General features: G+C 38.3%; 1 protein-coding gene across 1 annotated transcript; it reads left to right on the forward strand.

Moving 5' to 3' along the window:
- The first annotated feature begins 1,977 nt into the window (after window positions 1–1,977).
- LOC104910268 (tyrosine-protein phosphatase non-receptor type 2-like) lies at window positions 1,978–12,074 on the forward strand. The gene is made up of 5 exons (XM_010708770.3): window positions 1,978–2,128; window positions 9,059–9,159; window positions 9,891–9,989; window positions 11,168–11,305; window positions 11,808–12,074. Exons 1-5 carry the CDS (start codon window positions 1,993–1,995, stop codon window positions 11,835–11,837), a joined length of 504 nt encoding a protein of 167 aa, XP_010707072.1. The 5' UTR covers window positions 1,978–1,992; the 3' UTR covers window positions 11,838–12,074.
- The last annotated feature ends 378 nt before the right edge of the window (window positions 12,075–12,452 follow it).

A 12,452-nucleotide genomic window follows, 5' to 3' on the forward strand; every position in this document is an offset into this window, starting at 1 on the left:
ATCCAACCTGGCCTTGAGCACCTCCAGGGATGGGGCACCACAGCTTCTATGGGCAGCTGTGCCATGCCTCTCCAACTTCTGAGCGGAGAGCTTCCTCCTAACGTCTAACCTAACTCTCATCTTTTATTTTAAAGCCATTCCCCTGTGTCCTGTTACTATCAGGCCATGTAAAAAGTTGGTCCGCTCTTGTTTACGATATCCCTTTAAATAGTGGATGGTCTCAGTGAGGTCTCCCTGGAGTCTTCTCCAGGCTGAACAAGCACAACTTGCTCAGCCTTTCTCTGTAGGAGAGGTACTCCAGCCCTCTGAGCGTCTTCATGGCCATCCTCTGGACCCACTCCAATATACTGACTTCTTATTTAGGAAGGTATTCAGCTATGGCTATGTTGTATAGGACATATACTTGCTTGTCGTGAGAGGCATATGTTTCCTGAAGAAAAAATTCAGCTGAATATTAGGGTTTCCTTAATTCTTCTTGCCGAAACCTGTGTTTGCCCTTCAATTCCATGAATCTTCCTAGACTTGTGTTAGAAGCTTGGAATATTTATGAAATTATAGGTCTGTTTTTGAGCACAGAAAATGCCTGTGCTTTTTAAAACAAAATATATTGCTTCCCGTTATAGGATGATGATAATAATAATAATAATAATAATAATAATAATAATAAAGAACCTACATTTGAGGGAATTTGGCTGTGAATGCTTGCCCTTTAATTGTTGAATGTGGAGACACTCCAAGAGGCTGTAAGGCATATAAGCTAGAAGCACAAGCTCCATTGTTCTGTACCAAAATCAAAATTTGGTTGTGTAACAGATTGAGTGATTGATGTAGAGGTACGTAGAACATTGGTGCTTGGACACTTGCTGCTCCATATTGTAGCTTTTGCTTTTCACAGATGATCATTGCACATAAGTCACAGCATATGGCAGACATTAAAAAATGAAGCTTCTTTACATTTGTTAGATTTCCAAAGCCCTGTTTTTCATTGTGTTCCTTGTATGAGAGTGTCTCAACTGATTAATAAGCTTGCGAAGATGATTGTTTTAGTGGGAGCACAGAGAAAGTCCAAAAATGCTTTGTTGTAAAGGGAAGCGCTTCTTAGGATACAATCATATCATATAGGAATTTCATCTGAAAAAAAACCCACCAAAATATTTTTAATTCTATATCACTGCATGTCAGCTGAGTACAAGGATATAAAGATACTGAGTCCATAAGAGGCTGCTCGTCAATAGCACACTGCCTATGTTTTCACACTTACAAATCTGCTTCTTAGTTTGAAGGTAAAGTTGTGGAAAAAGACATTCTCATTAGAATCAAGAAGCTTTAGGAACAAACAGAAAAACCTTCCCCATTTACAATATTTAAGCAGTATTATTTCTTTAAAATGATGTGTAAATGAGTGTGTTTAAATATCTTCCAAATGCAGATTATCAAAAGGCTTGTGTTAATGCCTGAGTAGGAGCAGGCTGTGATTTTTGTATTGATACAAGCTCACATTTGAGAGTCTAGAGCTGTTCTCTCTTACAGGCTCATGTTTAATGATGGCTCTTTAAGATGAACTTTCAAAAGACCTGTAATAGTTTTGTGGCTACTAATGATGTTACGGCTGCAGCTAACTAGTTTGGTTTTCATTGTTTACATTGCCAGCTGGTGTAAAGGAGCTAGAGCTATGCAACTCTTAGTTCAGACTTGCACTTTTTCTGGGAATTAGCTTGCAAATCTCAGTTCAACTGTAGGATGAGATCCCTCCCTCCTCCCCCCCCCCCTTGTTTCTGCTGTGTCAGTTACTTAACAAATTGTGCATACATTGACCAAGTGTAAAAAGATCTAAATGACAGCAGTATGGCTAAGAATGGCATGTGTTTTCTGAGTGAAAATAGCATTAGCTGTAGTAAAAGTTGGCTTAAAAGTCAATAATGGCATTAATAACTGCAATGAAATAACTGAGCTTGAAAGCCTTGTGGTAGGTTGTATAGAATATCAGCCTTAATGTGCTTGGCGCCTAAAAGTAAACTGTATTTTTGTCTTTTAAAGGAAATTCGACATAAATCCAGTGACTATCCTCATAGAGTTGCAAAGTACCCAGAAAACAGAAATCGAAACAGATACAGAGATGTTAGTCCATGTAAGTATCTTTTCTGTATTTACAGCAGTACATTTTCCAGTTTATTTGCTACTGAAGCATGTGAAAAATTTTTTTCAACAGTGTTTACTTTAGAAACTTTAATCCAGTCTCCGTATGAAAATACACATGAGCAAAAAATGTATGATAGGTGATTATAGCTAGAGAAAGCTACCGTATATCACTTTCAGAAGGACTAGGGGAAAAAATGAATACAGATTTAACCTCTTTCAACTTCAGTATTTTATAGAAAACTTCAGTGTTTGCGTGTCTTTTTGTACTATGTTTCCCAGAGCAGCAAAATCTCTCATAATCCCGTTGTTCTTGGATGTAGAATTTTTGAAGAGTAGTTGATGCATTAGGGCTTTTTGTTTGAGTGCTTGACATGAGTACCTATTGTATATTTTGGAGAAGTGCTGAAGTCCTCGTTTCCAGTTGAAAGCTGTGGTGTAACAGCATGTGCATAGCACTTCTCGAAACTATGCACAGAGGGTCTCGAAGTGAGTCATGCTGTTCAGATAGCAGTGCTGCACGCTGATTGTTAGGCAGTTGCCAGAAGGCTAACTTGTATGGTGTATTCCTACCAAATGAGTCCACTCTGGCTTAATGCGGAGTCTAAATACTGTGCCATCATCAAATGAGAGTTCAGCAGAGATCCTCCTTGCTGTGTCTGTATGGCATTTCCCATCACCATCCTATCTGAAAAAACGTGCGGCTCTGAAGATACCTCAGGTTACTTGAGGCTTACTGGCTTCTGCTGTGTGTCCAGCAGAATATGCTCAGAACCTGAGTGCCCTGATAGACCTTAGTTAACCTATGTTGGTCAGTATGGGACCTCATGTCTCAGGCTTACTGTCCTGTTAGAGCATGGCATTGGCTTCTCACCTGTGATAAAGCAGGTCGCATTTCATTCACTTTCTCTTTCATACCTAAAATGAGACAGATTTTAAGAAGAGAAGGCAGGAAACTGGTTTTGAACCCTGAGACCCAAAGTCTATTCCTGTGTCTGTCATCTGCAGCTTTTGTAACAGAAGTTGTGCTCACTTTTTTTTTTGTCCTTTCTCGCATCTTTGGATTCAGTTTGTTTGTAACAACTACAGAGAGAATGGCAGCATAGTTTTAAAGTATGTTATTTTTTTGCGTTTCTAAAATAAAGAAAATTTCTGTTATTTCAGTAGCATCTGGAATACCTGCAATAATGTCTTAGATGATTGGCTTGTAGTCATCTTCTGTAGAGATGTGAGTTGGTGTTTTTTTTTTTTTTCAAAGTTTTCCTTAGTCATGATATGTCTTTCACAACAGTGGATACTTCTGCCCTGAAATGCTCCATTATCCAGAAGGAAATGATGCAACTGTAGTAAACAATGGGTCCAGTTAACAGCAAAGAGACAGTTGAATAAGGCTAGTGTTGAAGTAGTACCTGGGTTCAGGAGGACTATAGTGACATGCTAGTTGACATGAAGTTTAACGCAGTGAGCCTTAGGAAGCATGTCTCAGTTTTTAGCATGCCTGAAAGAAAGAAGATTTGAACCGAACTGCCAAGATACGCCCACAGGACTGGGTGCCAGTAGCAAGGCTCTATGAGAACAGAGCAAAACAGTCTTTTATCTGATCGCTGTTGCATTTTATATGTATGTTTTCAAATATGAGTCATAACTGTTTCTTTGACAGTGGTGGGAATTAGAGACCTGGAAGAGAATAGATGATAAATGACATTCTAACGTTTTGGTACCTAAAACTTCAAAGCAGTTGGGGTAGAACCTGGACCTCTGATACCTGAAGGTCTTCAAAATAGCAGTTATTCCTATGCTAATTAAATGTATTATAAAATATGTGATGTAATTTAATAAAAATGTTCTATTTCTCCGTAGTCAAGAGAAAATGATTTTTTAGTCTATACAGCAAACAAGCCAGTCTAAAATCTGAGATGGCGTGTCTGTCAGAGGAAATGCAGAGATTGTTCTGCATTACGGAAGAGATGCTTTGGGTTGGTTTGCCCCACTTCAACTGTAGTTCACAGAGCATGTACATTAAAAGTGGTTGTATATCATGTACCTTTCTAGGTAAAAGATGGTTGCAGTTAGCTGTATGAGGCTAATTGTCTGCCCATTACAATTGAGTGAGTTTTATATTGTCTCCTGTTTCAGAAGTATTAGTGTCATTTTTCCTTTGCTAAGGAGCTACAGCGTGTTTTTTAAAAATTAAAAAAAAAAAAACCTTAGTTGGAGAAATGCCCTCAAGAGTAGTTGCCTAGCCAAAAAAACAGTAGTCATGCAGTCTGGTATGGGTCTAGAATGGGGAGAGGAATATCTCGGCAGTGCTGCAGTATTGAAACAGGAAGTTAATCTGAAATAGGTTTGGTTTGACAGCCAGTCATTTCCTGAGAGATGAAACCATTTCTCAGAAAACGTTGTTCAGAAGAAAATAACTTATGGGGCTATTATTCTTTATTGATACCTTTATTGGAACTCTAAGACTTAATACTTCCCTTTTAAATCTTATCTTTAGTTCATATCAGAGTAGTCCAGTGTCTCGGATTGACTTTAAAAACCTTTAGAGATATTCCTACTGCATTCCCAGGTTCAGAGGCAGAAAGGGAAATCCCCCCCTCAGGTAAAATTGTCAGGATTTCTTCAGGATTTTTCTCTCCCTCTTGTGAGAGATGTCACAAGTTTTCTCTTTAGCCCTCATTTCTGACATGGCGTGTAGCCTGTTTTCTTAGGTCATCTGAACATTTTCACCAAATAGATCATGTTGCTGTTGGAGAATCTTAAAAGGTAGTGATTTCTCTTTGTTTTCTTCAGGAGGCAGCTAGTAGACTTTGTGTTGGATCTTTCAACTGTAGGCTTACAGTCACTGTAGAACATATGCCAGGGAGAGAGGAATGTGAAGAGTATTGTTCTTTATGAGGAACCGAGTTGGAGCTGATGTGGATGGTTTTGCACTTAGCACTGATTATTTGTTATGGCAAAATGTTCACCTTTTTGTCATGTGTTTCAAGTTCATGCTCAGAGGTTCTGTCCAAAATAAGTCTACTGCACTTCTTGCTGTCCATCTTAGAAGCTGAAATTAATGTGTTTGGTTTTGTGTGTGTGTGTGTGTGGGTGTGTGTGTGTGTGTGAGTGAGTGAGTGTGACATTATCTAATGATTCTATAGGGCATGTTACCAGAAGCATGTTATAAATAAACTGTGTGTGTTGCTTTTGGAGATATTTCTTAAGGTTTGGGGAAAAGGGGAGTATCCTGGCACGTACTGATCTAGACTTTAGAACAGGAGAGTTCATTTGGAAGGGACTGTCAATGATCATAGAGTCTGAGTGCTTCAGAGCTAGCCAACATTTAAACCATGTTGTTGATGGTGCAGATTCGTGTGAGCACAGCATGCAAGCTCTTGTTTGTGGCTGGTGAAAATACACAGCTAATGGTGGTGAGTGTTGAAAAACAGTAGCTCCATCAGATAGTGGTACAGAGCTCTTTGTATCTGTTTTAGTTTCCACGGAAATACATACAGCATTATTTTCAGAGCAACCTACGTATTTCAGTATGAATACATTCCAGTTACAAGCTAGGCCTTTGCTGATGTATCATGGTGGCACGCGCGGCGTGCGACCATTGGCAAGGTGGGAAAAGCTGCTTTGTCTTTCTTTTGCCTTAGGCTCCCTCTGAAAACACTTGTCTGAAAGTTGTGAGTGTACATCCGGTGATGGAGGGCTGTGATTTGGGTAATGTAGCAGCTCAGGTAGACCAGATTTAGATTAGTGGAATGTAGGGGATTTACTGGCAGGGGGTGAGGTGTCACACAGGGTCACTGGAATGGCTTATCACTGCATGTTTTATTTGTGACTTTCTTTAATCCACTAAGTAGGGTGTTACCCTTCCCTGTTATAGCACCATATTTGGTAAGCAGACTTCTCTTGGACAAAAGATGTTTTTTAGGTTATGCGGCGGTTTTGTGTTTAGAAGTGCAATTGATTTTTGAATAAATCCTTTCATTAGCCAACTGTGAGATCTGTGTCACTTGAACTGCCAAACGTTCCTATCTCTGTTTTAATTGGATACGTCACTTTCCTTTTTGCAGGGGGTGGGCAGTGTGCAGGGTGAAGTCTTGGCCTTGTGTGAGATGCAGGGAGCGTTGTAGGTGATAGTGGAGGGAAAGGGTTTTGCCAGAAGTGGGTAATAAGAGCTTATCTCAGACAAGGTGGCTGTGGGAGCAGTGTTCTTTGTGCGGGAGCTAGAATGAGAAGCGTTCTTAAGGTTGCCACTTCCTTTTCAGCTGTGTAAGTTGTCAAAATAGGGAAATTAACACTTCAGAAAATGAGTGCTGTATTTTAGATGTTGTGAGCTTGGCAGTGTTTAAGATAGATCTTTTAGATTAGATTTAAGATATGTTTATCGTTCGTATAAATCTGAAGTCCTGTGTATCTGGAAATGATTTACATATGAGAAATATGTTACAGCTAACTTGTGCTGTTGAAGGTTGGCTCGCTTCATTTAATTCAGATGAGCAAGCCAGAACTTGAATGAGGTTTCTAGGTCATTGTGTCCTTTAGGAACCCATTCCCCTGAAAGGGAAATCAATATTTGCTCGTGGCTTTCTTTGTCCCCTGGGTATGCCACCGTATTTTGAGGTTTGCCTCTGTTTTGGTCGGGGAGGAGGAGGGAGAATTAACTGTTAGGAGTTATTTCCAAACTTTCTTTATAACGTTAACAGGGCAGAACGTAGAAGAGGATTAAAAAGAAGGCTGAAAATGTGTGTAAGTGTTACAGTACCAAGTCTGGTTAGGGCCCAGGCAGTTATCTCCTGCTGGCAGCAGAGCAGCAGCTGCTGCTGGGTGATTAAACTGTTAACAGTGCCTGCTTACGTCACCTTTCCGAGAACACTAGTACCGGTATGTGTGATTTACTATAACAAGATCTTAAGTTTTTCCTGTTGGCAGATGACATGTAATATTTACAAAGGTCTTGGTTTCTCTCCAGTAGAAACATTTCAGATAAAGTGATATATGAAAGGAAAAAGTAACACTTGAATTTCCATATAAAATAATGCAAGGACACATTTTTACCTTAAAACACATCTTAAGTCTACTGTCTTGACTGTTGTTTTTTTTCCTGCGTACGGGCATATAAATTGTTCTAAGACTCCTGAGAGTCAAGACGGTGCTGCCTTACTACTGGAATGCTAATGAAAACAGACTAACCCAGTAGCTTTCTCATTCTTTTGTATTAAAAATAGCTTTACAGCATACTTCTGTACTGTACACAAAAAAAGCTAGCAGCTAGATAACCTCAAACTTTAGTCCTTCTGGGAGAGAAAATAAAGAATTTCACTGTTCACTTTCTTCTGTGAATCTGGTAAGGTGTTTAAGAGGCTGAAGAATACGTGATGTAAGAACGGTCATTATAGTCTTGTAAAGGATTGCTGTACATCCTGGTAGCTTTTGGCAGCTGCCAGTAGCAGAGAGCTGAGGAAGAGTGTAAATGCAGATCAAGGCAAAGTAAATACATTTTTCCCAAGTTTTCAAAACTGTGGAAAGTATTTATAAAATAATACAAGCAGCCCACAGAACAAGGGGCTAGTTCATTAACTTTGTTCTGATTCTTGTATAAACTGTTTGCCCAGTCAGGATCACGTTCATGGATTTCTTCTTAGATAAACCTTGTGCTGTAGAGGCTGGCAGTAACATAGGGGCAGCATAGCTGTCCCGAGGATGATAATTAGTGGATGCTTGCATGAAGGTCATGGGTTTTGTTAATTTTGTAAGATAGATGTCAGAAGGAACTTAGGCTTTTGGTGATGGTATGGGAAAGGGAACAGAGGACTGACGTGTTTTGGTAGCAGCTGCGACAGCTCCAAGTAAGTTTTGTGGTCAGTGTCAGTGAGAAACTGGCATCACACCCTGACTCACTGCTGGCTCTGTCTGTTGCTTTACAGAATGGCTTCCTGAAATGCACTGAAGTAGCTTTGCTATTGTTCCTTAGTTGTTCTTACAAACAGTCTATCAGTGGTTGAGCTTCAGGGGGTTCACAGTCAGTTGGAGCTCAGTTTGTGATATGCAGTTGTGTACTGATTTTGGACAAAAGTTGCTGTTTATTTAATGGAGTCTGATAAATGGCTGACGCAGGATTATTTGCTGTGGATGAGTCTGATTACTTAAGTGCCTGGTAGAGGGCAGTTAGGAAGTACTGGAAAGTCCTACACACGTACAGTCACAGTGACTTTTCATTATGCAGCATTGTCATATGACAGTCTGATAATCTTTCTCAAGTTAATATTAGTATTTTAAAAGCAATCCTTTGACTGCTTCCATCTGCAATGAGTAGCAAATCTTCTGCCCTGCTTGCAAAATCATGGGAAAGGTAGAAAGCATGTAATAAAATTAGGCTTGTTTAATTGGAAGATTTGTTTAATAGGGGACATCTTTTATGTGCTACTTCCTTAGTGCTTCTAATTTGCATTGTGTTAAATTACAAGGAAAATTAAGTTCAGCAAAGCTTGATTTGGATGATTGCAAATAGGTAATTTTTTAGCTGTGTCAGTTTATGATTCTGCCTTGGCCTGTGGAGTTGTAGCTTGCTGAAGATCTTGGAATTCCAAACTTAAGACAAACCATGCCTGTTGTGGGTTGTCATGCTGTTATATTAAGGAATTAAAATTGTTGAAGGATGGGCATGAGCTTTTGGTGGTGTGGGGAATTGGTTGTTTTCTAGAGGGAAAGGTGGTATTCCAGTTGCTAACCTGTGATGGAATGCTGAGGGCAGAAAGAGACAGTCATTGTTATCGATGTTATCGAGAAACTGCTTTCATGTAGTTTGCCATTTGCTTAGATAGAAAATAAATTCTTTAATGATTGCTTCTTAGGCCTAAACTCTTCTGCTGCAGAGTATTTGTGAAAGTAAAGGCATTGTTCATTCTTAAGTTTCTCTTAATTTTAGATGATCACAGTCGAGTAAAACTGCAGAACACAGAGAATGACTATATCAATGCCAGCCTAGTGGTCATAGAAGAAGCTCAGAGATGCTATATCTTAACACAGGTAAGTCATACCAATTAAGAGGTACTACAGGGAATATATATGGGAGAACTGGATTTGTACAATGGTAATTTATGTTTGGATGATTCCTCATCACTGTGTATTATGTATTTTATGCTAACAGCCTGTTTGATCTACTTGTGAACACATATTTTAATAAAAAGATAAAGGGGAATGCTTAAGTGTATATAGTTGACTGTCTTTAAAGCTTTGTAGATATTTCCTGCTCTTCAGGTAATAATGGTTTTATGCTATTAAATATAGACTTTCAAAAGATGTATTATACTTCATAGCTCTGACAGTATTATCTCCTGTTCTATATGCTTATATGTATATAAATAAGCATAGCAAGTGTAAAACAGAATATGAAGTTAAATAAAATTAGGGGTACACAGAATTTTTATTCTTTCTATTAGTGTGAAAGTATAAAACAATACTACTTAATTCATCTTGTTTCTTTTCAGTATGCCTGCAATAATTTTTCTTCTAACTGCACAGTAGTGTTGATGCTGAAACTAAAGCATCCATTCCCTGAGTTTTTATTGCTTTGATTAAACTTTAAGTACTTGAGTGATTTGTGCAGTGTGGTTGCTTTCTTTCCTGTCTTCTCTATCATTTTGTTAATAGCTTGGTTAAACTTTGTCCAAAAAGACTTTCTTCAGTTTCACGCAGTAAAACATTAGTCATGTTCTTGCTTATGCATTCTCCCATTCATTCTTCTTTTTGCCACACAGGGTCCACTACCTAATACGTGTTGTCATTTTTGGCTAATGGTATGGCAACAAAAAACCAAAGCAGTTGTTATGCTGAACAGAATTGTTGAAAAAGACTCGGTGAGTAACTTCAGATGTTCTGCTTAGGTTATAAAGGGAACCATGCAGTTCTAATATTGCCGAACAAACAGATTGATTGTTATTGTGTAAAGAATCAACACTTCTTCATTGGTGTACAGCGTAATGTGTATATACTATACCATTAAACAAAGTGATGGAGCTAAGGTAAAATTAATTTCACTAAAGCCAGCATCAAGTATACATCCAGAAAGGTGAAAGTAACGTGATGAAACAGGAGTGCATAGAGACAGAACTAAGATGAAGTAGAAGCAATATAGGTAAAAAATAAAAAATGAAACCTGCTCTAGAAAGAAAAGAAAGGAAAAAAAACAAAAAACAAGTGGGAAGATGCATTTGAATTAAAGCTTTAGATTATTTCAGAGCAGTGTACTTTTGTGTAGTGTTAGGAACTGTTCATAACAGTCCAGGCTGCCTCCACCAACTGTCAAAGTGGTCTAATTATTTTGGATTACTTACAATTGGTGGTATACATACAAAGTATATCAATCTTCTGTTATTGTGTAGGTGTTTTTTTTCTACTAATGTGCCTAAAATCACTGTGGATTTGAATGATAAATGCATGTCATTTTGTGGAGGTTTTTTTCTTTCCCTAGGGTGTATTTGTTAGTGAAATTTTTTTGCCTACTTCATGGAAGAAGTCATTTATTTACCTACAGTGAGCTTGAATGCAAAGCAAGAGGAGTAAAGGATGAGGAAGTTCTGCATTGCTAATTCGTTCTTGTGTTTCACTAAATCTTCCAATTTTCAGCAAGGCTTAGGGAAATAGGCACTGTCTGTTGCATCACTTCTGTAAATGTGCAGATGTCCTTGTCAGAAATGCAGGGAAGAAATGTTGAAATAGATGAGTAAAGATCTCTGTAGAGAACTAGGTGGAAAGGCTGGGAAAGGGTGAAGGGTTATGGTCTCAAGATGCACTGGAACTATTGTGAAGGGGAGAGTGAACAGCTACAGCTGAAATGCCTAACACCAATTGAAACTGTTGCAGTCGCTTGAGTGTAAACTTTACAGAATCTGAGAATTCCTCAAACTAGGAGCAGTAATGTGTACTTTAATCTACTATACTGTATTAAAAGGTCTCGAATTTGGTAGCAAAAAGCCCAGGGTGCGAAGGTATTTAATTAGATTTTTCTTTTTCTTTTTTTTCTTTTTCCACATAGGTGAAATGTGCACAGTACTGGCCAACGAGAGGAGAAGAATTTATGATGTTTAGTGAAACAGGTTTTCGTGTGAGGCTAGTATCGGAAGATGTCAAATCCTATTACACTGTTCACCTGCTGCAATTAGAAAATATCAACGTAAGCTTTTGGAGTCTGTGTATCTCATATTCCTGACCTTAAATATATAATGCAAAGCACTTAGCACACTGTCACTGCAGGTGTAATGGAGCTTTTACACTGAAAATTATAACGTGTTTGCTTTTAATAATGTTGAGGATGAAGTGTGGCATATAGCAAGTGAGTAAATCTCAATCAAAGTGTTAAGAGGAAATCCTTCAGCACTTTTTTCTAGTATTGTTCATTTGGCAGTATCTTAGCGTGCTGAATTCTTATTGGTGGTAGAGATGATCCTAAGAGGAGCTGTAAGAAAGACCTTAAAAGGAAGAACCTAGGATGTGAAGCTTCTGATTTCTTTTGAATATCAGAAATGATACCCTGTTGTTACTATATTTTTTTTAACTGTAGTTTTCCACGTATTTCAGTGCAGCTAAGTAAGTTTGGGGTGGGGGGGGCGGGATAATTGCCACCTGTGGATAGGTAACATTATCTCCTCTTGCTTACCTCCCCTTTCGCTCCACAGGACCAACCATCCTTTTCTCTTAAAAATTAAGCACTTTGACAATTTAATCAAGTTAAGCTCAAAAAAAATTGTTCCTGGCCTGAGCTTGGGTTGGAATTTGCTGCTTCTGTTTCAGAACTGAAGACAGGATTGAAGAGCTTGTCTGTTTGTTCCAGCTATGTCTTGTAAGATATTCTCTCTCCCTATAAACCTTGCCTTATATTAATTGAAAGTGATCGTATGGCAAGTTTTATTCAAAGTTGTCTTGTCAGTGGATTTGGGAAAGGAAAACTTGAAGAGGATTTTTCTTTTGCATGTTGTTTTATACAACTAAGTTTTGATACGTTTGATCAAAGTTATTTGAATTTATAGTAACTCTTAATGATACTTTGAAACAAGTACCATTTGTTTGTTAATTTGAAACCTCCCTCACGAGATCAACATGATAAAACTTGGCATGTTGTTCCTTCATTTATTCAATGACAGAAGAGCTTTATGAAATTCTGACCTACTGACTTGGAGAATTTCTGTTAGTCTTTGGTTTGTTAACAGCAAAGGCTAAGAAAAAGAGCAGTACTGCTTGCAAGATAGGATCTGGGAAAGAACTACTCTCCTTTTTGGAAAGCTGAGGCAAGTTTTCCTAACTATCAAAAAGGCCTTTTTTTT

Source organism: Meleagris gallopavo, chromosome 3 (genome assembly GCF_000146605.3).
Source record: "Meleagris gallopavo isolate NT-WF06-2002-E0010 breed Aviagen turkey brand Nicholas breeding stock chromosome 3, Turkey_5.1, whole genome shotgun sequence".
Classification (NCBI taxonomy): Eukaryota; Metazoa; Chordata; class Aves; order Galliformes; family Phasianidae; genus Meleagris; species Meleagris gallopavo.

Bases quoted from the DNA above. Each gene is read 5' to 3' on its own strand.
- LOC104910268 (XM_010708770.3), top strand. From the start codon at position 1,993: ATGTGCTTGGCGCCTAAAAGTAAACTGTATTTTTGTCTTTTAAAGGAA. The intron at 9,160-9,890 runs GTAAGTCATACC...TTTGCCACACAG, and splicing joins GATGCTATATCTTAACACAG to GGTCCACTACCTAATACGTG. The intron at 9,990-11,167 runs GTGAGTAACTTC...TTTTCCACATAG, and splicing joins GAATTGTTGAAAAAGACTCG to GTGAAATGTGCACAGTACTG.